General features: G+C 40.6%; 1 protein-coding gene across 1 annotated transcript in view; it reads left to right on the top strand.

Annotated features, from left to right (window-relative positions):
* BLMH (bleomycin hydrolase) overlaps positions 1–27,348 on the top strand; it is a 46,157-nt gene extending 18,809 nt beyond the window's left edge. The window contains exons 7-12 of the mRNA XM_035300888.3: positions 1,755–1,910; positions 3,046–3,204; positions 3,315–3,382; positions 4,437–4,554; positions 7,172–7,241; positions 26,379–27,348. Of these exons, the coding sequence (XP_035156779.1) occupies positions 1,755–1,910; positions 3,046–3,204; positions 3,315–3,382; positions 4,437–4,554; positions 7,172–7,241; positions 26,379–26,530 (723 nt within the window). The 3' untranslated portion in view covers positions 26,531–27,348. The remainder of the gene's footprint in view (positions 1–1,754; positions 1,911–3,045; positions 3,205–3,314; positions 3,383–4,436; positions 4,555–7,171; positions 7,242–26,378) is intronic.
* Positions 27,349–27,731: the final 383 nt, after the last annotated feature.

Here is a 27,731-nt window from a genome sequence, read left to right on the forward strand (position 1 = left end):
TAGAAGAGTAAGTACTTGTGCCTCTGCACAGTGGCTCACGCCTGTAATCCCAGCACTTTGGGAGGCCGAGGTGGGCAGATCACAAGGTCAAGAGATCAAGACCATCCTGGCCAACATGGTAAAACCCCATCTCTACTAAAAATACAAAAAACTTAGCTGAGCATGGTGGTGTGTGCCTGTAGTCCCAGTTACTTGGGAGGCTGAGGCAGGAGAATTGCTTAAAACCAGAAAATGGAAGTTGGAATGAGCCAGGATCACTACCACTGCACTCCAGCCTGGCAACAGAGCAAGACTCTGTCAAAAAAAAAAAAGGAAGAGGAAGAATACTTTCTATATTCTGTCCTTGTGCAAGGTATGTCTCTTTTTCTACTTTTTTTGGAGATGGCGTGTCACTCTGTCACCCAGGCTGGAGTGCAATGGCACAATCTCGGCTCACTGCAACCTTTGCCTCCCGGGTTCAAGCAATTCTCTTGCCTCAGCCTCTGAGTAGCTGAGATTATAGGTGTGTGCCACCAGGCTCAGCTAATTTTTTTGGATCTGTAGTAGAGACGGGGTTTCACCATGTTGGCCAGGCTGGTCTCAAACTCCTGATCTCTCCTGGCCTTATCTTTGCATTCCTATAAAATGAAAACAATATAAAATACATCCTTGGATTGTAATGATGTTAACTTGAAGGTATTGTGACATCATTAGAAAATATGTTGTCTCACAACCCAAAAAATTATACCTTATTACTAAAAGTTACTCGTCTTATTTTTGAGACAGGGTCCTTGCTCTGTCACCCAGGCTGGAGTGCAGTGGTGTAATCTCACCTCACTGCAACCTCTGCCTCCTGGGCTCAAGTGGTCACCCTATCTCAGCCTCCCGAGTAGCTGGGACCACCCACAGGTGCAGGCTACCCTGCCTGGCTAATTTTTATACCTTTTTTTTTTTAATTTAACCATGAAATAGCTCTCAGGAGATCCTGAGAACATGTACCCCTACTTTTTGTATTTTTTGAGATAGGATCTTGCTCTGTCACCCAGGCTGGAGTGTAGTGACACAATCATGGCTCACTGCAGCCTCTGCCTCCTGGGCTCAAGTGATTCTCACACCTCAGCCTCCTGAGCAGCTGGGACTGCAGGCATGAGCCACCATACCTGGCTCATTTTTTCTTTTTTAAGATGTGGTTTCACTATGTTGTCCAGGCTGGTCTTGAACTCCTGTGTTCAAGTGATCCTCCTGCCTCACCCTCCCAAAGTGCTGGGATTACAGGCATGAGCCACCTCACCTGGCTCTTCTCTTCTAATAATACTTTTAATAGGCATTGTCATCCAACTCCAGCTGAAAACTAGTTTCTTTCCTATGAGTAGAGACCTGTGTTGTAATATAAGAAAAACATCAATGCATAAAGGGAAGGAAATCCATTTATAAAATTTGTCATTATTTGTTACTTGAAAAATAATCAGCAGAGCAGCAACTCAGATCTTGTTAGTATCAATGGTAGGCAGATCTTGGCCAAGGAAGTTTAATAAATATTAACATTCAGAATTGCATTGTTCACAATATTTATTTGAGAACTCACAAGTTGACTGATAGCAAATCCCAGACATCAGCTTTCCGATTTTTGACATGGTATAAGATTTCTTGTGAAATTTCTGGTTTGAATTTAACCACTAACTTCTTGTGTTACCTAAGCTTAAGGAAAGTGAAGAGGTGAAAAAAATAACATGTCCCCCTAGCCATTGCTCGTCTGTCCTCTTTCTCTCTTCCAGATATTCCGAGTGGTGTGCATCTGTTTGGGTAATCCACCAGAGACATTCACCTGGGAGTATCGAGACAAAGATAAAAATTATCAGAAGATTGGCCCCGTAACACCCTTGGAGTTTTACAGGGAACATGTCAAGCCACTCTTCAATATGGAAGCTAAGGTTGGAGAACGGCGCTGGTAGTCCCTGGCTGTTTACTTTCAAACAGCTGTTAACCACAGGGAGTGGTGTAAGATGATGGGTTAGCATGCATGATTATCAAACTAGACAATAAACATTTTTCCCCACTTCTTCTGAAATATTTTATGCACCTAATGAAGTTGCTGGTGCCAGGATTTATCATACTTTCCCCAATGTTCCTCTTCAGAGACTTTTTAAACTGTATGCCAGCAGTCATTTTAATTCCCACATGCGCCCCTGTTTAGGACCAGAATCATTCTCAAGTGCAAAGACGATGGAGGTGTATTAGGTGTTTCTTACCGTGGATTCAGAGCACTTCTGTACTGAGGTCCCCTCTGGGACCTCTCTTGTTGAAGGGACCAATCATAGTTTTTTCTATTCCCTTTAGGTAGGTCTTCCTCACCTGCCTAGCAGGATGATTCCTTTTATTGGCTTCTTGTTCCTGTTTAAAGCAGATGCCTATTTTGTAACTTGAGAGCAGGAGCCTTGTGATGAGCTCTCCAATTTTCCTTACTCAGTGCATGTAATTTTTCAGTTCTGGGTCCCAGGTGTGGTGGCTCACACCTGTAATCCCAGCACTTTGGGAGGCTGAGGCAGTGGATCACCGGAGGTTGGGAGTTTGAGAACATCCTGGCCAACATGGTGAAACCCCATCTCTACTAAAAATACAAAAATTATTTGGGCATGGTGGCGTACGCCTGTAATCCCAGCTATTTGGGAGGCTGAGGCAAGAGAATCACTTGAACCCAGGAGGTGGAGGTTGTAGTGAGCCAAGATCATGCCATTGCACTCCAGCCTGGGTGACAGAGCGAGACTCTGTCTCAAAAAGAAAAAAAAGAATTGGTTTTGGAGCAGTTTCTGCTGGCAGAAAAACAGATGTACCTCCTAAGTTGTCTCTTACATGAATTAGAATAAGCAGGGAGGGGCCTCTCTCACACGTATTTTGCCACCTTTTGTTTCTTGGTTAAATAACAAAGAAATTGTTAAATAATGTGGCTGTAGTGCTTAGCTTCTAGGCAGAGATGATGACCTTGATGCAAACATGAACCTAGAGAACTATGTCTTGCTTGACATTCCTGGTTTTGTGCTCTAATCAATATGTTCTTGATCTCAATAGATTTGTTTAGTGAATGACCCTAGGCCCCAGCACAAGTACAACAAACTTTACACCGTGGAATACTTAAGCAATATGGTTGGAGGGAGAAAAACTCTATACAACAACCAGCCCATTGACTTCCTGAAAAAGATGGTTGCTGCCTCCATCAAAGACGGAGAGGTTGGTATTGTTTTTGTATCTTTGGGGTTCAAACATCTTTTACTTCCTCGGTGTAATAGGAAGACAGGGTTTATGTTGACTTTCTTTCATCCTCTTTCTTCTATTTCTAGGCTGTCTGGTTTGGCTGTGATGTTGGAAAACACTTCAATGGCAAGCTGGGCCTCAGTGACATGAATGTGTGAGTGTAGGAAATTTAAAATAGAAAGTCATTTGTGGGTTGTTGCTGTTGGAGTGTGCTCCTGGTACAAAATGACTCTGCTGAGGTTCATCTGAAGGTTAAGGTTGGCCTACGGGCATGTCTCTTTCTTTGCATCCTATAGAGTTTGAGGATTCATAGCAGAAACTCCACATACTTAAATACTCTAACCCAGGACATCAAGATCACACTTTGTATCTGAGTGGAAATTGTTGGGTTTTCCTAAAAAGCCATCCTCTATGAGAAAGACACTTTTAAAAAAATAATTGACTACTGTGTGAATGTGTTCACTGCATTTGGAAATGCAATGAAAGATTTTCCAGAGCTCCTGTTTGCTCTCTTACTTTGGTAACTTTGTATTCTATCTTTTTGACTAGTGGGACTAATTTGCATGCATATTTTAAAGCATTCCTCCTGGTCATTTATGACAATGAGGGTTCATTTGTGAACTATATAGGATTCCTTGACTGTTAAAATTCACCATTTTGGGGTTACTTATAAGTAGTTGTTACTTGTAGGAAGTTGAATATCTTGATAGAGAAATCTGCTAAAAGAGAATTAATGAGGTTTAAAAACTTTTTGAAAACAGATCAAACTCCTAAGTGTGTCTCTCACACCGGTTAGAACAAGCAAGGACTTCTCTTACTTGTACTTTGCCTTTTTTTATTTAACAATGCGAGTGTAGTGCTTATGCAAAAATATCCCCAGTATTTTGGGCATTATTTATTTAAATTTTAATCATCAATGATGTAAAAGTATTCTTGTGTAAATGACAATGTAAACGTGTCAGCTTCTGATGTGGAGAATATATGTTTAATCATCTCCTCCCCCCCCATACTCTTGTGACAGAGAATAGACTCCCACTGAGAGACTAAATTCTGCAAGTTCCATATTCTTTCAGAAGAGCTACAGCTAGAGGCTTATTTATTTGGAGCTCTTGAGCCCCTTCAGTTTCTTCTGAATTCCTTTTACAACCAAAAGCCAGTTTTCCCTATGATGGTACTCCCTTTATTTTGTACTGTCATTCTTTTTACAGCTATGACCATGAGTTAGTGTTTGGTGTCTCCTTGAAGAACATGAATAAAGCAGAGAGGCTGACTTTTGGTGAGTCACTTATGACCCACGCCATGACCTTCACTGCTGTCTCAGAGAAGGTATGACCCTCAGCATGCCTGCTGGAGTGTTTGCACAGATGGATCTACATTCTTCTGCAGACTGTTTACCCAACAGAGCTTCATTCATAGTGTATATGATTTCTGTTCCAGGAGGTGGAGGTTGCAGTGAGCTGAGATCATGCCACTGTACTCCAACCTGGGTGATGGAGTGAGATTCTGTTTCAAAATGAATGAATGAATGAATAAATAAATAAGTAATATTAAAAAGGTTTTTAGCTAAACTCTGTGGCTCATTCTTGTAATCCCAGCACTTTGGGAAGCCAAGGTGGGCGGATCACAGCCTGGCCAACATGGTGAAACCTTGTCTCTACTGAAAATACAAAATTAGCCAGGCTTGGTGTTGTGCACTTGTAATTACAGCTACTCAGGAGGCTGAGTCAGGAGAATCACTTGAACCTGGGAAGCAGAGGTTGCAGTGAGCCAAGATTGTGCCTGGGTGACAGAGTGACACTCTGTCTCAAAATAAAAATAAACAAATAAATAAAAAAGATTTTTCAAATAAGGATGCCTTATAACTAAAGCTCTTTAAATAAAATGTTTTAACTATATAGAGAGGTTTTTTTTTTTTAGGCTGAGTCTCGCTCTGTTGCCCAGGTTGGAGTGCAGTGGCACAATATCGGCTGACTGCAACCTTCTTCTCCCAGGTTCAAGCTATTCTTCTCCCTGATTCTCCTAAGTAGCTAGTACTACAGGTGTGTGCCACAACGCCAGGCTGATTTTTTTGTTGTTGTTTTGTATTTTTAGTGGTTACCGGGTTTTACCATGTTGGCCAGGCTGGTCTCGAACTACTGACTTCAAGCAATTTACCTGCCTCAGCCCTCCCAAAGTGCTGTGATTACAGGCATCAGCCACCATGCGTGGCTGAGAGTTCTTTTTGAAAAAAGAAAAGCCGCTTGTAATTTCCAAAAGAAATTCAGCTTTTTATCATTTCCATCTCATAGAATATTCGTATTTTTCAGAAATAAAAATAAATACTTCACTGTCATTTTCTTGGGAACTTTCATTCTTTGATTAGCATGGTTTATTTCCTTAGGAAAATGGAGCTACCTTATATGCTAATAGTATAAAGCAGAATTTATATTATTATAACTGGAATTTTATATTGAACATTTTTCTCTTCATTCCACTAGAGTTTTTGATCACTAAAACAAGTTAGAACTACACTTGAGTAATAGTACAGAGATAAATGCATACTAGTGGTTATATTGCCACAATTTTCTCTCTTTTGTTGCTGATATCATGGAATCCGTATAAGGGAGTTCCAGGTATTATTATTTTGTAATTTTAGATGACCCAGAGAACATTTTGATCTAGGTCACTGCATTGGCCAAAATTCATTGGCCAAGGGGAAAACATCGGAAACATTTTCAGACCTACAGTAACAAGTAACTATATCACTTTAGGTGACATCGACTCTAACAGTGATATTTAAGAAGGAAAGTAAAGTTGGACTACAGTGGGGAGAATAGAAAACCAAAACACATATAATATGCCACCCGTTATATACTATGTATATAGTATATAACGATATGTTTTAAAGGATTTGGTGACAAAGAGTCAGGATTAGTACAGGTAAGGGTGTTTGCAACTTTTGAGTTTGTTGTTTGTTGGCACTATTTGTGAGACAGAAAATTACTGAGATCCAAGAAAACTGCCAAGAGTGGAGTGTTTAGGTTAGCAGAGCCAAAGAGAACCAAATCCCATATAGTCAAGATTCATCATAAAGTTATTTGCAAGGGGGAGTTGACAGATGAAATCATTAGACGATAATACAGGGGTCAGTGCTCTTCTCATGCTACAAAGATTTAAGTTGCTTTGACATCAGTAAATGTCCTGGGTAAACATGGAAGAGAAAAGTCTATTCCCAAATGGAGCCTTCCTCTTGTCCCTCTGTGTGTCGCTGTAGTAAACGCTGTAAATGAAGGTTGTCATGATAAGTATCACTGTCTCTTTAAGAAGATGAAACTTGAGCTTATTTTAATAATGAAGATGGAAAAAGGAGAACAGTAGAACTGCCTGGCTTTTGTTTATGAAAATAGTCTTTTTACTTCTGCTTTGCCATTCAGTCTCTTCTGTGAAATTCAGTATTTGTGTAACTGCATCAGTAAAAGAACACATTTGGAGAGTGTCAGTATTTGGTTTCCCCAAGTAGAAAATTGGGCAGTATGATGAGTTTGTTTTGTTTTGTTTAAGAAAGACTCTGACAATGTTTTAGAATTATTCCTAAAATAAAGTAGGATGCATTTGCTTTAATCAGTATTAAAAGCAAAAATCCCCAGCTTCAAATGGTGTTTACTGCTTTTAGTAACTTAATATATTTTTCTTAGTCAAGTAGCGCTTTTACATGCTTATTTTATGTATAGAATAGAAAGGATAAAATAGTATTTATTATTTTGTTAGTTTATTATGTTTTTGCCCCAAGAGATTCAAATTTCATTTCTGTTGGCGTATCCCTTTGGTGATAATAGGAAATATATGGCCCTGACCAAGTATGTCCTGCCTGTATAGAGCAGGCTACAGAAGAGTTAAAATTATGTGACACCTCAGCAGGGAGAATCTGGCTTCAGACTACTTACCATCTTCTACTTTTTTGCAGGATGATCAGGATGGTGCTTTCACAAAATGGAGAGTAGAGAATTCATGGGGTGAGGACCATGGCCACAAAGGTGAGCTCAGTTGGATAATACTAACTCCAAGTGACTGGGTCTGCTGTACTCTGCTTCTCTGGGTGTCAGGCTGCTCTAGTACTGAGGATTTCTCAGTAATTGGCTCCACTGACTAGACTATTCTACAGAAAAATTTGAGGATCTGATTTGACCCCAGGATTCCTCTGACCAGTATGGGATGCCTAAACTCCTTGACTCTGAGACTTCTATGTGCTACATTTGTTGCAAACTATGCTGACCCTCCCCTCTTTGTAGACCCTTGGCTAGTGAGGAGATAGAGTGCCATTGCCAGGATACTTGCTGTATGGTATTTGATGCATTGTCATCTATTACATCGGTACTCTAGAAAGTCAGAAGCCTTCTGCATGGGAGAATGGGACTGGCAAGAAGCTTTCTTTAGGCATTTATTAGAGACTCTTTAGAAGTTATCATGCCTAAAGTGGAAAAGAATGCTTTGCTTACTACTTAGAACTTTTTTATACTGACAAATCAAAATCTAGGGAAAAGTCATAACTTATGCTAACTAGACTAAACAAAATAACCCAGGTAATATGTGAGTTGTAGAAAAAGTTTAAAATATAGATTTAAAAAAATCTCTAATAATCCAACCACCTAGAGATCACCATTGATTAACACTTCAGGGTATATTATTATGAAATTTTGAGACCATGTTTTTAAAGACTGTCTTTAGTAATTGATCAAAGCCTTTTGAAGGAGATTTTACACTTTAATTTTTAGGGTTCCAAACCAAAAGTGGCAACTACCATGGCATATGTGTACATGTGAGCATGTAGATGCATGTGTGCTGGTGGCATTTTGTAGCCAGCTCTTTCCCAGAGTCCCTTTTTCTTCTAGCCAATGGATTCTGTCTGGGAAGAACATTAACTGCAGCTTAGTAGACTAGTTAGAAGACTGAGAGGAAACAGGTAGGAAAGCCAGAGAAGATTGACATTCAGAGCTTTTTGGAAACAAACTTTAGCGTACATTTTACCCAACAGGAATTAGCCAGGCATTTTATTTTATTTTATTTTATTTTTAATTTTTTCAAGACGGAGTGCAATGGCGTGTAAGTTTCGCTGTTGTTACCCGGACTGGAGTGCAATGGCGTGATCTCGGCTCACCGCAACCTCCGCCTCCTCGGTTCAAGCAATTCTCCTGCCTCAGCCTCCCGAGTAGCTGGGACTACAGGCGCGCACCACCATGCCCAGCTAATTTTTGTATTTTTAGTAGAGACGGGGTTTCACCTTGTTGACCAGGATGGTCTGGATCTCTTGACCTCGTGATCCACCCACCTCGGCCTCCAAAAGTGCTGGGATTATAGGCGTGAGCCACCGCACCCGGCCCAGGCATTTTATTTTTAAAAAAGGAAAGAAAAAGAGATTTTAGTAGCTCTTGTTGTTGCCCCACTCTGTAATTAGAATAGTGATTTTCCAGCTATGTTCCTCCCTAGGATTTACAAGGATAAAGGAAGAGGAGGAGGTGTGGAGGTTTGGACATGAGCATATGGGACTTCCTTAGCTCATATTTGAAAATTGCTGGTTAGAAGAGCCTGCTAAGCTGAGTTTTGAACCTGACAGCACTCTAGTATGTTGACTGGGCAGCACAGGCTTGTATATGATAGCCAAAATCTGAAGACCATTTATTTGTCATTCTGAGGCTTTTCGTCTCCCTATGAAAATAATCACTGGTGGATTTTGGCTGACTGCTCCTGGGATCTGCTGTGAAACTCAGCAGCCCAGCGTTTATATGTAAACAAATACAAGTGTTGTTACTGCATTTCTCTTCATCATCAGATAGTTGCATGTTCACCTTCTGTGATTTCTGTAATTGTTCTGTGATTTCAGAGGTGCCTGTTAAATTAACTATTATGAATTAGAATACAACATTTTAAAATTGGTGGTTTCTTGTAAGGTGAATTTTAAGACGAATACACATTAGGATCAAGTACAGAAGGGTTTAAATCTCAGCAAAGCTAGCAGACAGTAAAAATAACTCACAGTTTTCTTATATCTGTAAGTTGGTGATAGTTAAGAGATGGATACTTGTCTTAAATTTGAAAGAATAGATTATTTGTAGCAAACATAAGATACTGAGTTAAAGTTTTCTGTTGCTTCCAATGAACCCACTGTAGCTTCAGTTTTATTTCTGGTCTAATTTGGTTCCTGTAATTGGGTTTGTTATTGTATAGGTTAGCACCTAGGAAAAGAAGTAACGTTACATTTGTTTAGATGAGCCTGGATCCATCAGCTTGCCGTGATAATTTTTTTTGTCTGTAATAGTCAGTGAGGTTGAAGATAGTAGTGTTTTCTGTTTAAGAGAGGATAGACACTTGTTAAATCTGGAAAATGTGGTTTTTTGTAGTGTGAGGTATTGTTTTTATTATTTTGAACCTAAATATTTACTCTTAAAGATAATTTTAGGTCTCTTTACTGTATATAATTTTTCCATTTAGCTTTACCTCTTTATTTGTACTCAAAGTTTTGCTTCTGCTAACTGACTCATTTCATTATTATACTGAGAGAACTTCAGAATACAGGGTCTTTATATCCCCATAACTTGTCTGTATTCCTTCTTAGTGAAATCTGCAGCTATCTAGTAAAGATTAACTTTTTTGTTGATCTCAAATAACTGAAATGCCTGTGATTATGTAGAGCAAAGCATTTCAGAGGACAGCCAAAAGATAAGAAATAGAACTAGAGTGGGGGTAGGGAGTTGTTCATTTAAAGCCAAAATAAATTATTCTGATGTATTTCTTGGTAATGTTCTTTCTGACTTAACAGGAAGGAAGGAAAGAAAACATGATCTAATTTAATTGGCACACTTGGTCTGACCTTAGGAGAGCGCATAGTATGTTATTATGTTGGCAATGTGTGTTTACCCCAGCAGAGCCTTCTTGTCTGTCATCCTAGTGGACATTGGCTGGCACGTCCAAGGCTGGACCTCTTTTTGTGCCCTCTTGGGAGACATGACAACCTTAAGAAGCATTGCTGGGATTTTGTTTCTGTAGATAACATTGTTAACAGTTTGTTGCTATTCTCTTTGGGATTTCTGACTATTAAGATGGATGTTTCTGAAAAAGTGATGTTGATAATACATGCTGGAGATAACAGAGCAAAGATACCTGGGCAAGCTGCCCTTCCCCTCTGCCCATCCCTGGCTTTGGTTCTCCCCATTGGTTATGTTCATGGCCCTCTTGCTCAGAAACTGTTTTGTAACAGATGAACTATTTTGCAAAATGGACAGAAGGTTTTGTCTGACCAGGAGAGACATAAAGGAGAAATTAGTTTGTGCCTTACTGTACCAGTTGGGTTACTTCAAGTTGATTAATTCTAGTATTCATAGTCAGTTATACTGAAAATTGGATGCATATCTAACACATAATACCAACATGGGTTTCTTTTCTCTCCTGCTTTTTAAAATACTTGACTATGCATTTTGTACCTTGTTAATGGATCATATTAGAAATGGATTTCACAGTTAGATGAGGAACAGACTTTGGGATTTGATATATTATCTTTTATTTTGAAAAGCTGATAAAAATGTTTTGTAAAATAAGAATTTAAAATCTAGAAAGTCATCTTTGATTCCTCTCATTCTTAGAAATTCATCTGAGAAGAGCCAAATCTTTAAGTCACAGTAACCTGCAGATCCCCTAGCTAGTAAATGTTAGAGCCAGAATTATAACCCAGATGGTCCTACAGTAGAGCCAGTATTCTTTTTATTTTTTTAATTGCATTTTAGGTTTTGGGGTACATGTGCAGAACATGCAAGATAGTTGCATAGGTACACACGTGGCAGTGTGTTTTGCTGCCTTCCTCCCCTTCACCCACATTTGGCATTTGTCCCCATGCTATCCCTCCCCAGCTCCCCCGCCCCCGCTGTCCTTCCCCTATTCCCCCCAATAGACCCCAGTGTGTAGTGCTCCCTTCCTGTGTCCATGTGTTCTCATTGTTCATCACCCGCCTATGAGTGAGAATATGCGGTATTTCATTTTCTGTTCTTGTGTCAGTTTGCTGAGAATGATGTTCTCCAGATTCATCCATGTCCCTACAAAGGACATGAACTCATCATTTTTGATTGCTGCATAATATTCCATGGTGTGTATGTGCCACATTTTCCCAGTCCACTCTGTCATCGATGGGCATTTGGGTTGGTTCCAGGTCTTTGCTATTGTAAACAGTGCTGCAATGAACATTCGTGTGCATGTGTCCTTATGGTAGACCGATTTATGGTCCTTTGGATATATACCCAGTAATGGGATTGCTGGGTCAAATGGAATTTCTATTTCTAGGTCCTTGAGGAATCGTCACACTGTTTGCCACAATGGTTGAACTAATTTACACTCCCACCAACAGTGTAAAAGTGTTCCTATTTCTCCACATCCTCACCAGCATCTGTTGTCTCTGGATTTTTTAATGATCGCCATTCTAACTGGCATGAGATGATATCTCAATGTGGTTTTGATTTGCATCTCTCTAATGACCAGTGATGATGAGCATTTTTTCATATGTTTGTTGGCCTCATGTATGTCTTCTTTTGTAAAGTGTCTGTTCTTAACCACTAAACTGTGCTTTCTCTCAGCTTCTCTGTTCTCATAGCATGTTGTCTACTCATGAAATAACAGGTCAATTCATGGTCATTGGTGAGCAGAAACAGTGAGGGGATAGAAAACTGTATAAAGGACCTGGAGATGTTGTGTAAATGTCTGGTGTCAGGACAAAAGGCCCCTAGAGCGTCATTTTTGGCTGGGAATTTGAGTACAGAGTGGAGAATGGGGCATTTTGTGAAGGTTTATGTCCTGTGAGGGTTTGTGTCCCACGTTAGCATGCTGTGACTTAGGCAAATAAGAAACTGCAGCCACTCAAAATTTTTCTGAATTTTGTCCATGCTGCTTTTATAATAAGGTTATTTAGTTCTTAACTTTTTATCTTGGACAATTTTAAACATATGTAAAGTAAACAGGATTGTATTAAGGAGCTCGGCATATGCCTGTCACCCGGCTTCATTAGTTACCAGCATTTTGTCATGCAAATAACAGTGTATTTGATAGTCAAGCAATTCCTAGGTGGTCTTTCTAATGAACCAGCCTTAAGATGAAACTTGACTTCTTTGTGATTGGTTCACTTAGTCATGAGATTGTATTCCATTTCTAGAGCCTGACACAGCAGAGCTCTGAATGTGGAATTATCATAAGATAGTTCTTAATGCTTATTTGGTCTAGTTTCTCAATATGATAAGTAACAACTTTTAAGTAAAGATATGGGGGGATATTATCTAATTCTTCACTGTTCACTGAAGGAAAATACTTATGTTTTAAAAATTTTGTCTCTCCTGGTTTTCATTTTGAACCAAGGTTGAGTTTTCCATTTTTCACATTGCTTTTGTTCCTTTCGGATACATGAACATTTGAAATTGTTTCTAACTCACTGTCTTTTCTTACAAATGAGACTCTCTGTTCTTGATTTCTTTCATTTAAGTAAAATTTCCAGACTTCCTTCTAGAAAGGAGCCTTCTTAATGATTTCAGTTAAAGAGACTTTAGCATGTTAGAGATTAGAAAGAAACATGTGACCAATTCAGATTATATCTAGATTTCTGCTGCTTTCTAAAAACCAATGTTATGACCTATAATTGTCTCACCAGCCAAACTGCCACATGTTATTTTGGAGATGGTATGTTCAAAGCTAGGCACAAAACTCAACACATTATTTATATAATACTATGTTGTAGAACTAGGTGAGTTGTGGAGAGACAGTGTTACTAATAATTCTTGATTTTAGATGCCGGGCAGTAATTTAACTCTTCGTAGTGTCACATTTCTGTATCAGTAACATGGACAATTATTTTGTTTCTTTTTATTGATTTATTTGAGACAAAGTCTCACTCTTTCACCAGGCTCGAGTGCAGTGGCATGATCTCGGCTCATTGCAACCTCCACCCCCAGGTTCAAGCGATTCTTCTGCCTTGGCCTCCTGAGTAGCTGGGACTACAGGCATGTGCCACCACGCCTGGCTAATTTTTGTATTTTTAGTAGAGACAGGGTTTCACCATATTGGCCAGGCTGGTCTCGAACTCCAGACCTTGTGATCCGCCCACCTCAGCCTCCCAAAATGCTGGGATTACAGGAATGAGCCACTGTGCCCTGCTTACTTTGTTTCTTTTTTTTTTAGACGGAGTTTCGCTCTTGTTACCCAGGCTGGAGTGCAATGGTGCTAACTTGGCTCACTGCAACCTCTGCCTCCTGGGTTCAGGCAATTCTCTTGCCTCAGCCTCCTGAGTAGCTGGGATTACAGGCACGCGCCACCGTGCCCAGCTAATTTTTTGTATTTTTAGTAGAGACGGGGTTTTACCATGTTGACCAGGATGGTCTCGATCTCTTGACCTCGTGATCCGCCCCCCTCAGCCTCCCAAAGTGCTGGGATTACAGGCGTGAGCCACCACGCCCGGCCCTACTTTGTTTCTTTATAGCTCCTACAGTTTGTATGGAGCCATCAAATGAAATAATGTATGCAAGCATTTTTCAAACTGTATAGTGTTATATAAATCTAAGGAGTTATGATTAGCCCATATTTCTGTCAGAGATACTCAGGACATAAAGCTACAGGGCATCTTGCTTCATGCAAATTCGTGGTTTGCTAATGTATTCGTACTTATTTCTCCTCATGACATCAGATTAGAGTAACTCAGGATGTGAACGTGGGTGATTATACCCAGGTTTTATGTGAAGAAACTGAAACTTATTGACAGTTGTGTCTTATTCAGGTTGTACAGAATCAGAGATAGAATTGGAATTCAAATCTCTTAATTTGACATACACAGCTTCCTTAAAAGTATATATTACTTACAAAAGACATTATTTGCAGGTCTGTTTGAGGTTCAGTTCTGGATCTCTAGTTACAAGTAATGGAAATTATAGGCAATGTTGGGCCAAACTTGCTGAAACAAAAGTGAATTGTAGAACTTAAAAGCAGAGGTTTCTGGTTTCCGGGAAAAGGGCAAGATGCAAATTTATTTTGTCACCTCAGAGGGCTTCATGTCTCTCCAGGCTTGGGGAAAGTGTTGCTATCATCGAATCTGGATATCTGGGTTCTTTCAGAAGGACTTTTTTGTTGATGTTGTTGTTGAGACAAAGTCTCGCTCTGTCCCTTTTTTGTTGTTGTTGAGATGGAATCTTGCTTTGTCCACCCAAGCTGGGGTGCAGTGGTGTGATCTCAGCTCACTGCAACCTCTGCCTCCCAGGTTCAAGTGATTCTTGTGTCTCAGCCTCCTGAGTAGCTGGGATTACAGGCGCCTGCCACCACACCCAGCTATTTTTTTTTTTTTTTTTTAGTTTTAGTAAAGACGGGATTTCACCTATTGGCCAATCTGGTCTTGAACTCCTGACCTCAAGTGATCTGCCTGCCTTGGCCTCCCAAAGTGCTGGGATTACAGGCATGAGCCACCACACCCAGCCCTCTCGGAAGGGCTTTTCATCATCCATCTTTATTAACCAAAGAGCCTGCATGACTTCAGCTGAGAAATAGTATATGTAGATGGAATAGAGGAAGCATGTGTTCTCCAGTTCACTGGTGCTTCCTTATCAGTGTGACTAAGAGGGGGCTACCATTATGTGGGCAAGGACAGACTATGTGACAGAGGCTCCTAACCTGCAATGAGGTGTCTGCTTCCGGGAGAAATCTCCTCATATCTAATGTAGAATTTTGTGTATAGATGTGCTGTCACCTGTAGAGAGAACCTGTAATTTTCACCAGATTGTCTCCAGGGTGTGTTTGCAATGGTTTAAGAAGGACGGAGGTTAAGGACAGAATCTGGAGCCAGACTGCCTGGGTATGCATCCTGGCTAACCCATCCGTTGGCTGTGTAACAGTAGTCATTGACATTTAACCTATCTGAGCCTCAACTTTCTCATCTGTAAAATAGGGATACTAATTGGACCTATCTCATAGGGTTTTGTGAGAACCATGCCAGGTGCATAAGTGCTTAGAAATATTAGCTTCCATTGCTGCCGTTGTTAGTGTTATCTATAGACTAATGAGAGCAAGATAACTGGAACATGAAGCTCCCTAACCTTTCCCTTCTAGAGGAGAGCTGTCTAAACTGTTCCATGGTTCCAGCTTCAGATCTCTAAAAGTTCAGTGCCCTAGCGTGATCATTATGCTACATCACCAGTGTACCAGGCAGATGACCCATAGTGTAGACTTAGTGTCGTGAGAGAAAGCAGTGGAGGTGAATAAACTAGTGCTGAGGAAAAACCATTAGCCGTAGCATCAGCTCACATTTATTGATGGGATGCAAGGAACCATGCATCGGCCGTGGTGGAATGAATGTCTCTGACCCTCAGGGGAATTTATACTTATTCACCTGTGACACAGGAAGGGGATTTGAAGAGGGCTGTGATGTGACAGAAGTGGCATTCATGGTGTGCTCCTCAGACTGTAAGATACAAGATAAATAGACCGCGAAAAGCAGAGAAGGGATGATTTTTTCCAAGAAGGCAGTTGACAGGAATTAGGGAGGACCTTCCCTCAGTGAGGAGACAGTAGGAAGACCTAGAAGCTGAGGTTGTTGAAAAGGGGGAGGGGGTTGGAGAGAGCACCTTGGAAGCCCAGGGACTAGAGGGTGTCAGAAAGAACCTGGTGGTAAATAGTGAACAACAGAGCAGACAGAAGATGGGTCAAGGAGAAAGGCTGTTGGGTTGGACTTAAGGTAGTTTTTGGAAACTAGGAGGGGTGAGGGTCCATGCCCAGCTGTCCTATTATGCTCTATCAGCAGCATGTTAGTACTTTGCTCCTTCAAAGGCTGGGTACAGTGGGGTTGCAAGGAATAGAAGCTGGGACAATTAAGGCTGTAAATCTTGGCTCCATATGGTGTTTGTAATCTATTATAAGAACAAATATGTAAAACATAAACTCAGGAATAAGTGCAGAGTCACACAGGGGATAAACTGCAAGGGAGATGGTGAGTGACTTGAACTGTGAGACCTCCTTAGGGATTCTTCAAGGGCGAGTAGAGTTTTAGGGAGGATATTAGGGCTGTGGCTTTTTTCTGAAAAGAGAAAGGGAGCCCAGCCAGAGAAATGGTGGCTGAGAATGGCAGCTCTTGGCATTTGGAGCATGAGTTGAACAGATCAGAGGAGTGAAGCCAAGAAATAATGTGACTTGCCATCCACAGAGCTTTTGAGGAATGACCATCAAGCAGACTTTGTCTGAAACAAATAGGAATAGCGATAGTTTGGGGTTAGAGAAGAGTCATTGAGTTTCAGTGGGAAAACAAGGCCCTTGGATGACATCTAAATTTGTGCTTTCCTCTCCTGGTCCACCCTCAGAGCTCCTGGAGAGCTGCGAGTGCTCTCAGGACTGCCTGGCTTGTGCTCACTGGTCTACAGAAAGGAGAAGACAGGAAGTGAACAGGCTTCTTTTGGGCTCCTTAGTAGAGGGCACTTCTCGGTCTGTGGACACTTCTGCTGACTCAACTTTGTGGTGGTTTAATGGTTTAAAAAATACAAACCACAAGCCAAAACAACCCCTTTTCTCTACCACATTTTCCACCCTGTATTTTTCCTAATGTATTTACCAGGGAAACGGTACCTTCTAACCTTTGTTTCTGAAAGAGGCCACAAGTAATATCCGGCTATAAGAGTATCTCTTCTTTTATCAGCAAATGGTTTATGAATGAAAATGTGTCGTCACCACACAACCAGACTTTTATGTTTCCTCTGGAGGAAAAAGAAGCCTCTTTTCAGATCACCATTTGAAATGGCAGTCATATTATAAGTGGTGGTTTTGGTTCTCTTCCTCTGGCTTTTTTTTTTTTACATTCAACCTATCCTGTTATGCCTTTCTAAATACATGCACTTAGAACACATGGCGTCTCTTTTGTTTAAAAAGACAAAATAGCCAGCCAAACATGGTAGTATGCACCTGTAGTCCCAGCTACCCAGCAGGCTGAAGCAGGAGGATTGCTTGAGCCCAGGAGTTCAAGTCCAGCCTGGGCAACATAGTGAGACCCTGGCTCTAAAAAATAAATAAATAAAAGATACAAATGACCTCATAAATAGACCCAACAAAAACTGGGTTCCTGTTTGTTGATATGGTATTTGTGAGCAAATGGAGTTGGTTTCAAAGTTATGTACCTGAGCTAAATTAAATGCTGTCTGTTGCTGAAGCCATCACTACCTCTCAAGTCTCTCTGCCCACTGAGTGCTCAACTGAAGGAAGCTGAGCCCTATGAGAAGGACGAAATTTGAATGTAAGACCTGGGTTTGATGTCAGCTTTGCTTACTGCCCTCCTGCCTCACAGTATTGTTGTGAGGTTCAAAATCAAAACAAGGATAGTGATGTGAAATTGCATTGTGAAGTATGAGCTCCTCACAGGGTTTTGAGGGTATGTGTAAGTACAGTTTTTGTTTTATTTTCTAAAGTGTAATTCTTTTAATAGATAATGACATTACATTGTTCCAAAATCAAAATAGAAAAAGATAGATGAAGAAGAATTTTGTTTTCATCTCTGTCACTCTTCACTCCATTCCCCTGCCTCTCTCTCAGGTTATTATTTCTGTTAGCTTCTGGTGTGTCTTTCCCTGTTTTTTTTAGTACAAACATACATGTATATATATATATAAGTATATTATTGCCTCCTTTTCTTACATTAGTAATAGCACACCAGGTCTCCTGCTCTGCATCTTGTTCTCATGTCACTTACAGCATATCTTGGGGACATTTCCTTATCAGTACATCAGTACAGCTTCATTATCCTCTATTGTCTGCATCTACCACAGTTTATTTAACAATTTCCCTTACTATTGGAACGTGGGTTGTTTCAGTCTTTTGCTATTGCAAACAGTATTGCAGTGGGTTACTATATATATGTACAGTGCTTAGTAGAGTGCTTGGCACATAGTAAGTACTGAGTAAATATTAACTTTGTTTCACAAAAATTCATATTGTATGCATGTAGGTACTATTATCTGTAGGATAAAGTCCCAGAGATGGCATTGCTTAATGAAGAGGGTAAATGCATTTGTAATTTTTCTAGATACTGAGAAGGACAGATCCAACACCTATAAACACCATTCCATAGGCATTGTGTCATTTTGCACATTTGCAACATACCCTGTACAAATTCAAAGAGGTATTAGGGCATGCTTCACCCAGTGGGTACCTAACAGAAGTGGTTGACAAATTTTCACTACTTAGTTACCTGTTGAAATTGTCTATGTTCATAGTTGGGGACTATGCCAAAACCTTAGTGAGTAATGGATTTTTCATTGAGACTCTTTGTTTCTGATGTTTTCTTATGACTTATCCTACTTTTTTTCTTATAATTCTTTTTCATTATAGTAGCAGAAAAATGTAAGCATAATACCAGTTAGAAACCAAAAAGAAAAAGATTGATAAATTTGACTTAATGAAAACAAAAAATGTGCCGGGTTCGATGGCTCACGTCTGTAATCCCAACACTTTGGGAGGCCAAGGCAGGTGGATCACCTGAGGTCAGGAGTTCGAGACCAGCCTGGCCAATGTGTCGAAACCTCGTCTCTACTAAAAATACGAAAAATTAGCCAGGTGTGGTGGTGGGCACCTGTAATCCCAGCCACTCAGGAGGCTGAGGCAGGAGAATCACCTGAACCCGGGAGGCAGAGGTTGTAGTGAATTGAGATAGCGCCACTACACTCCAGCTTGGGCTACAGAGCGAGACTCTGCCTCAGAACAACAACAACAAAAAATGTTGGGCTAGAAAATATAAACTAAATTAGAAGGCAGATTACATAATAGGAAAAAAGTGTTTGCAACCAATATAAATATAGAATGTACTATTACTGGTCACTATGAAAAATAATAAAGCTCCAATTAAAAATGTCCAGAGGGCTAGGTGCAGTGGTTCACACCTGTAATCCTGGAGCTTTGGGAGGCTGAAACAGAAGGATTTCTTGAGACCAGGAGCTCGAGACCAGCCTGGGTGACATGGCAAGACCCCCATCTCTACAAAAAAAATAAGAAAATTAACTGGCTGAGGAGGCACACGCCTGTAGTCCCAGGGAAGCTGAGGGGGGATCGCATATCCCCAGGAGTTCGAGGCTGCAGTGAGCTATGATTGTGTCACTCAGCCTAGGTAGCAACAGAGTGAGACCTTGTTTCTCTCTCTCTCTCTTTTCTTTTTTTTTGAGATAGTCTTGCTCTGTCACCCAGGCTGGAGTGCAGTGGTGCGATCTCGGCTCACTGTATCCTCTGCCTGCCTCGTTCAAGCGATTTTCCTGCCCAACCTTCTGAGTAGCTAGCACTACAGGTGCGTGCCACCATGCCTGGTTAATTTTTTGTATTTTTAGTAGGGATGGGATTTCACTATTCTGGCCAGGCTGGTCTTGAACTCCTGACCTTGTGATCTGCCCACTCTGGCTTCCCAAAGTGCTGGCATTACAGTCTCAAGCCACTGCACTCAGCGAGACCTTGTCTCTTAAAAAGAAAAAAAAAGAACAATTCTCAAGCAGACACTTTACAAAAGAAACTGTCAATAGCAAGCAAACACATAAAAGGAGAAAAGGCTCAAATTGGATCCAAGAAGAAAGTTGATAATTATGTATATCAAATATTGGTTAGGATATAAGGAAATTTAGTACAATGAAGCATTGCTTAAGACAGGGATCTTTTCTGAGAAATACATCATTAGGTGATTTTGTAATTGTGTAGACATCATGGAATGTACTCACACAAACCTAGATGGTATAGCCCATTGCTCCTAAGCTACAAACCTGTACAGCATGTTACTATACTGAATACTGTAGGCAGTTCTAACACAGTGTTATTTGGGTATCTAAACATAGCAAAGGTACAGCAAAAATACCGTATTATAATCTTAATGGAACCACTATCATATATTTGGTTTATTCACCAAAATGTCATTGCATGGAGCATGCATGTAGATGATTAAATGTGTGCACAAAGATTTACTTACAGAAATGTTTACAACAGTATTGTTTCTAAGCATGGAAAAACAATTGGGATTCCAACAGTAAGGGACTGATTAAATATGTTTTGATTTAATCATGTAGATTCAGTACTTAAAAATTATGATGTAGATAGATATATTTCCTTATCAATAAGGAAAGAGATTAATTGGAAAACAGCATGTGTATTACTTTGTAATACACTTTGTAATACAAGACCACCATGCGTGATATCTCATTTTTAGGAAATTTGTAGCATCTAGTACATGTAGATACTTTATCAAGGATACATGTAAAATTTGACAGAACTTGAACATGTGTTCCAAGGTGGTGGGATTGTAGGCAGTTTAAAAGTTTATATTTGACCAGGTGTGTTGGTTCACACCTGTAATCTCAGCACTTTGGGAGGCTGAGTTGGGTGGATCACCTGAAGTGAGGAGTTGGAGACCAGCCTGACCAACATGGCAAAACCCCGTCTTTACTAAAAATACAAAAATTAGCTGGGTGTGGTGGTGAGCGCTTGTAATCCCAACTACTCAAGAAGCTCAGGCAGGAGATTCCCTTGAACCCAGGAGGTGGAAGTTAAAGTGAGCTAAGATGGCGCCATTGCACTCCAGCATGGGTGACAGAGTGAGACTCCATCTCAAAACAAAACAAAAATTATATTCGTCTTCTCTTTCTCCTCCTTTCATGTTGCCAAATTTTTTTATGATGAGTCTTTGGGTAATTTTTAAGAAGTTAAAAAGCAGTATAACATTTCAGAAATTTTGGAGAGAAACTCATCTATCCCATGGTATAAAATTCTCATTTGTTACTGCTTTTCATGTTTTTTTTTCATGATCATCTATATTTCTAACATAGTTGTAATTAACAGGATATGCCACTTTAATCTTTTTATCACCTAAACATTTTCTCATGTTGCTACACAGTCTTTGCACCTTTATTATAAAATGATTCCTGTTCTGTGAGGTGGTTGCTCCCTGGTGATTAGCAAGCTTGAAATATAAGACAAATGCCAGTGAGACTTCTGCTTTCCTTTCTGGGAGTCTTTCATCAACCTTGAGTTATGGCTGCCAGGTGAAAGATTGGCAGTGACTGGATGAGGTCCTGGTAGTCCAGCTTCTTAGTTTCATGCTGCCAAGCAGACGGTCAGAGCAGAACACATACCTTCATTTTGTCATAACTTTTTTAAAAATGACAAAAAGTAATAGCCACATATAGTTTGTTAGTGAGGTGAAATACCTCATAGAACAAAGACAAGGAATATAAAAATTTCTAATATGTTAGAATATATTTTATATTCTTTTTACTCTTTAGTCTGAAAAGCGTAAATTTTACATCTCTGGTGGGATATCAGAAAAAAAATGTTTTCTTGGGTAAAGCATCTTCTTTTTCCTTAAACTAGCCCACTGGAAGCTCTTCTGTTTCTGAATGAATTTCACCTAGCCTGTCTACAGCTGTATTCACAGACAGTGTTTTTCCCTTTATAGTCCGACCCTACCCTTTGTGTCACAAAATACAGAAACAGTGCTGGTGTTTTTTGTGTGGTTGGTTGGTTTGGGGTGTTTTGTTTTGAGGACTGTTCACTTTTCTTTCTTTCTCATTGCATGTAAACAAGACATTAAAGTTAAACAAAATTTAATTTCACCTTAGTTCCTAAAGCTGACTTCAGTTTATCTATTTGTTTCCCTCAGTGTAACCTTGGGATCCCTGGAGGAGATTTTATTTTGTTTTATTTTCCTCTTTCCTTGGGGAATGCTTGTTTCTAATGGCCAGTGTGCCTAAATCAAAAGGCCACCAGAATTCTGCCTGAGCAGGTGCTTTGCTGCTTCCTACACAGGTTTCAGACATACTGATCCTAATCTTCTCAGTCAAACTCCAAGACACATGGTGTCAACAGTTAAGGCAGCCAAAAGTTCATTATCTACATAGGGCACAATTATTTGGCAGCCACCTAGACTGTGAGGTTTTTGTGGGTCCCCAGAGAACTCATATCCTGAAGAGAGAGACTAATCAAGGCGGGTCCTCTTGGCAGGGACATTGAAAGGATGGGTTACAATTGATAGGAATTTTAATTTGTGAGGACTTAATCTGATATGCTTTTGGAACAAGATAGTGTAGATGTACTTATTGTCCATTTTCTTGGAGCATTCTTTGAAGATTCATTTGATTATGTGGTGATAGTATTGTTGAAAGGACACAGAATTTTATTACATGAATCTGCTTCTATCCTTCACCTGCCTCACTGCCCAGGGCTACTGCAAGGATTTATTCAGCCTGCATTGTGGTAAGGGAAAGGATGACTAATGTCTCAAACAGTGTGGTGTTCCCTAGTCTGCTCTCCTGCTGCTGAAAGCTCCTTTTTGGGAAGGCAGATGCTGAGTTTTTCAGGAAGCACTCAGTTAGGATGCAGTGTTTTAGTTTTAAGTATATGCACTGGTTGACCCTTTACCGGACAGAACTTTTGTTGCCAGAACCTGGTGGCACTGGTGTGGGTGATCTTAAGGGCCAGGTCCTGACACCAGCAAAGCCAGGAAGTTTGGGATATATAATCAAGACAAGCCAGCAGTAGCACAGGCTACAGAATGGGCCTGTACTCTCTTTCCATCTCTCGTCCATTGAAAGTAGGGTCAGTAGGAGGCCAGCTCATCAGGAGACAAGGATGCATTCCTTTACCTGCCTTGGTCAGAGCACTTGAACACTTTTCCAGAGTACTCCGAACCCCTTCAATCCCCATGACAGGGTCTTGCTCTGTTTAGACTGGAGTACAGTGGTGCAATCTTGGATCACTGCAACCTCCACCACCCAAGCTCAAGCGATCCTCCCACCTCAGCCTCCAGAGTAGCTGGGACCACAGGCTCAGGCCACCACACTGGCTAATTTTTTTTTTGGTATTTTTTGTAGGGACAGGATTTTGCCATGTTGCCCAGGCTGGTCTTAAACTCCTGGGCTCAAGCAGTCCGCCCACCTCGACTTCCTAAAGTGCTGGGATTATAGGTGTGAGCCACTGCACCTGGCCTCCAGAGCGTTTTTGAGGGTAAACATATACTGTGCCACATCAGGATGATCTGTCTTTGACTTCTGTCAGAGTCGAAAAACAGGATTGGGCATAGATGACTTCACCAAATCCATTGTGTTTTCAGGTTAAATAATGCCCTTCGTCACACCCTTTAGCATACAAAATTAGACTTACCACCATTGTTGCCTTTTAATTATTTAAACCCGTCTTGCCCCAAGAGCAGCAGTTCTCAAAGTGTGATCTGTGGGTCCCTAGGATGCTTTGAGGGGTGTGCAAGCTCTGCCCTTCAACAACATACCTGTGTGAGACTGGATTTACTTCATCTGCTTCAACCAGAACGACATACTGCAACGATTAAACACAGATGCAGATACAGGAATTCAGCTGTCTTCTGCAAATCCAAACATTAAAATGTAAAACAGTGCCACTTTCCTAACTAAAAATGTTTTTTTACAGAATATAATTTTTTTTCCTTGAAATATATTGTTTATATTCATTTTTTATACTTATTTCTAAATAAATTAATATGTTTAACTTTCGGTTTTAGTTTTTGGCATAGTAAATAATGATAGCTGTTAGGTCTAAATTATTAAGGACCTAAAACAATAAATATTAATGTCTTAGGTGCTTAATAATTTTAAGAATGTCAAGGGCAGGGCTTGAGGCCAAGAGGTTTGAGAACTGCACTAGGGGACCCTCTTGGTGGAAATGCCTACTTCTCCTTTCTCTTGGTCCCATGTAGTGGGAAATGGTATAGCACAGGCCTAGATGTATACAAACACTTTCAGAGAAAAATGGCTCCAGTGTTTACTATAAGACAAGTATCAGACACAGTCAGATGACAGTCATCTGATGACAGATGACAGACAATGATGGTCATTGCTAGTCTGGGGAGCCCTTGGATGTGGGTGCCCACATTTCTCTTGATTCAGTACACATCGTTTCCTCTGTGTTCCTTCTGTGACCCAACAACCCATTCTTGTTTGAAATATACGGACTTCAGTATCTCACTTTAATTTTGCTCTTCTTATTAGCAGTGGTTTGGGTAAAGCTTTTTTTTCCCATTTAAAAATGTTTTTTGGAGATCTTGGGGAATTTTGGAGATCTTTGGGGAATTTGTTTTTGTTTATTTAAATTTCAGTAGTTTTAGGGTACAGGTGGGTTTGGGTTCATGGATAAGTTCTTTAATGGTGATTTCTGGGATGTTGGTATACGTGGCACCTGAGCAGTGTACACTGGCATGTTGTCTTTTATCCCTCAGCCCCTCCCACTCTTCCACCCTTAGTGCCCAAAGTCCATTATATCATTCTTATGCCTTTGTATCCTCATAGCTTAGCTCCAACTTATATAAGTGGGAACATATGATAATTTGTTTTTTCATTTCTAAGTTGCTTCATTTAGAATAATAGCCTCCAGCTTCATCCAGGTTACTACAAAATACATTATTTTGTTTCTTTTTATGGCTAATATTCCATGGTGTATAAATATCACGTTTTCTTTATCTACTCGTTGGTTGCTGGGCACTTAGGTTGGTTCCACGTTTTTGCAGTTGTGAATTGTGCAGCTATAAACATGCATGTGTCTGTGTCTTTTTCATTTAGTGACCTATTTTCCTTTGTGTAGATACCCAGCAGAGGAATTGCTGATGGAATGGTAAATCGTTAGTTCTTGAGGGAATCTCCATACTGTTTTCCTTAGTTGTTATACTAGCTTACATTTCCACCAGCAGTGTTTCCTTTTTACCACATCCACGCCAACGTTTGTTATTCTTTTGCTTTTTAATTATGGTCATTCTTGCAGGAGTAAGGTGGTATCACATTGTGGTTTTAATTTGTATTTCTCTGATAATTAGTGATATTGAGCATTTTGTTATATGCTTGTTGGCTGTTTGTATATCTTCTTTTTCAGAATTGTCTATTCACGTCCTTTGCCCATTTTTTGATGGGATTTTTTTTTTCTTGTCAATTTGTTTGAGTTCCTCATAGACTCTGGGTGTTAGTCCTTTGTCGGATGCATAGTTTGCGAAGATTTTCTACCACTGTGTGGGTGTTCTTGTTTACAGTGCTGATTATTTCTCTTGCTGTGCAGAAGCTTTTTAGTTTAATTAGGTTCCATTTATTTATTTTTGTTTTTGTTGTATATGCTTTTGGGGTCTTAGTCATGAATTATATTTGCCTAAGCCAATGTCTAGAAGAGTTTTTCCGATGTAATCTTCTAGAATTTGTCTGGTTTCAGGTTTTAGATTTTAGTCTTTTTGACCATCTTGAGTTGATTTTTGTGTAAGGTGAGAGATGAGGATCCAGTTTCTGAAGGGGAATTTGTGTTGACCTAGTGGAGCCTGAGATGCAGGTTAACCCTCCTCATGGAAGACGACAGATTACTAGAATGGGTACCTGATGACACCGCACTTTTCCTCTCAGCTGAGTTCTCAACCTTAAATGGGGCATTAGTGCCAGGGCATCTCTATATAGTCCTAACCCACTGGAGAGGCCTTCCTAAGGACAACAGGGTAAGCAGATGTCTCAGTCTTACAGTTCTGCCTGATCCTCATCAGAGGTTTCCTCCTAGGAAAGAAAGGACTGTTTGATCATTTGACTCCCAGAGTATCATATGCAAATTCCCTACCAGGGAATGATGACATGGCCCATCAGACTGCCCGCAGCAGCTTACCTGGTTGTTGCAGGAGTGTGTGATAGAAACGAATCAGGGAGAACAGCCATTGACACTGGTAGGGTAAGAAGGGAACTGGTGCGCTTGCCCTTCTTACCCAAGAGATTTATGTCCTAGTATGGCTGTATGAATGAGAAGTTTTTCTACCTCCCTACTAGTACACAGGTCATCACTCACCATCAGCAAGGCAGCTGAGGGAGAAAGCAGCAGCACAGGATCTGATGTTAGCCTTAGGTCCAAGGCCCAGCTTCAAACCTCACCGTGTGACCTCGGCACATCACCTAGTTACTTCAAGACCCAGTTTTCTAATTGGTAAAAATAGAGCCATGCCTGTCCTATCTGTCCGACAGAATTGCTAGTAAGATTTAGATTAAGTGAAATTACAGATAGAAAAGCTGAAAAATATGTATGAATATTAGTTTTGTAAAAGGTTTATCCTACCAAAAGGGTTTCTGCACTTTGCCTCTTGCCCTCTGGACTCATAAGCCTTCTGTTTTTTTCTCCAGGTTACCTCTGCATGACAGATGAGTGGTTCTCTGAGTATGTCTACGAGGTGGTGGTGGACAGGAAGCATGTCCCTGAAGAGGTGCTAGCTGTGTTGGAGCAGGAACCCATTGTCCTGCCAGCATGGGACCCCATGGGAGCTTTGGCCAAGTGATACTGCCTCTTGCTCTTTCCTCCTCCCATGGAACCTGATGTAGCTGCAAAGGACAGATCCAGGGACTGAAGCCAAAGTTATGCAAGGGGCTATGTGTTGCCACAGGACACGGTCAGATTTCCAGCCTCCTCCAGGAACCTCTTCAGGAAGTGTGCTTTTTGCTGAAATAGAATATTCTTAAAGAAAATAAAAAGGGAAAGATCAGGTCATACTATCTACTCTCCTCATCTCTAACAGCTCAGGATCTCTTATAGCATTTTAACCAGATGTAATTGTTTGTCTTTAACTCTGTCAAAAAGTTTAGTTCTGTGTCTGTGTTTTAATAAGACAAGAGAGGACGAGCGATTGAGGTGTATGGGGAGCAAACAGACCTAATGCTCCTTGTTCCTAGAGTAGAGTGGAGGGGAGAGTGGCCTGAGAATTGAGCTCTCGCAACTGCATGCTGCCAGACAGCATCACTGTCTTTCCTCGATGGCAGTCACTGAATTCCATTTTTTCAAGGTAATTTCTTGTGCCTGTAATAGCCCAAGAATGGGAGGTTGATCAGGTCTGACATGATTCCTTCCCATTCTGAACTGTGGTGAGCACAGCTCTGCTTGAGTCGGGTTTGAGTAGAGGCTTAGAGACAGTTGGATGAGAACAACCAAAATCTTATTATGGTCTCAGTTATAATCATTAGGGGGAGCTCTAGCCAAATGGTTTAACGTCTGCCTTTTGGAATGGGGGGGTTGGGTGGGCAGGAAAAGGTGATATCCATTCTTTCTGATAAACTAGATGGTGCTGAGAAGCTTTTGAATAAAAACTTTGCTAAATGAGAATAAGCTGATTTATGTAATCTGTCTAAGAAGTGTTAGTTTAACTACAAAAGAAGGCAGCCAGGTGGCTCATGTTCTTGAAAGTGAAAAAACAGGAAGAGGGCAGGATATGCTCTTTCCCAGACTCTGCTGATTATCACCGGCTTCTGCAAAGGGCCTCCAAGCACCTATTTAAGAACTGTTCCCCTGCCATGTAAACGTTCCTCCACCTAGATCCGGGGTCCCTCCAAGGGTAGGGAGTGAGGCTGTTGGGCCCACTCTTAGAATGGGTCAACAAGTATCTTACTGAGATTGGCCCAGCCTTTTAAGAACAGGATGAAATAGAAGACAGTTTCCAGTATGGAAGGTTTGAAATGTGTTGAGGAATGTAGAACAAAGAACATGAT

Source organism: Callithrix jacchus, chromosome 5 (assembly GCF_049354715.1).
Source record: "Callithrix jacchus isolate 240 chromosome 5, calJac240_pri, whole genome shotgun sequence".
Taxonomy (NCBI): Eukaryota; Metazoa; Chordata; class Mammalia; order Primates; family Cebidae; genus Callithrix; species Callithrix jacchus.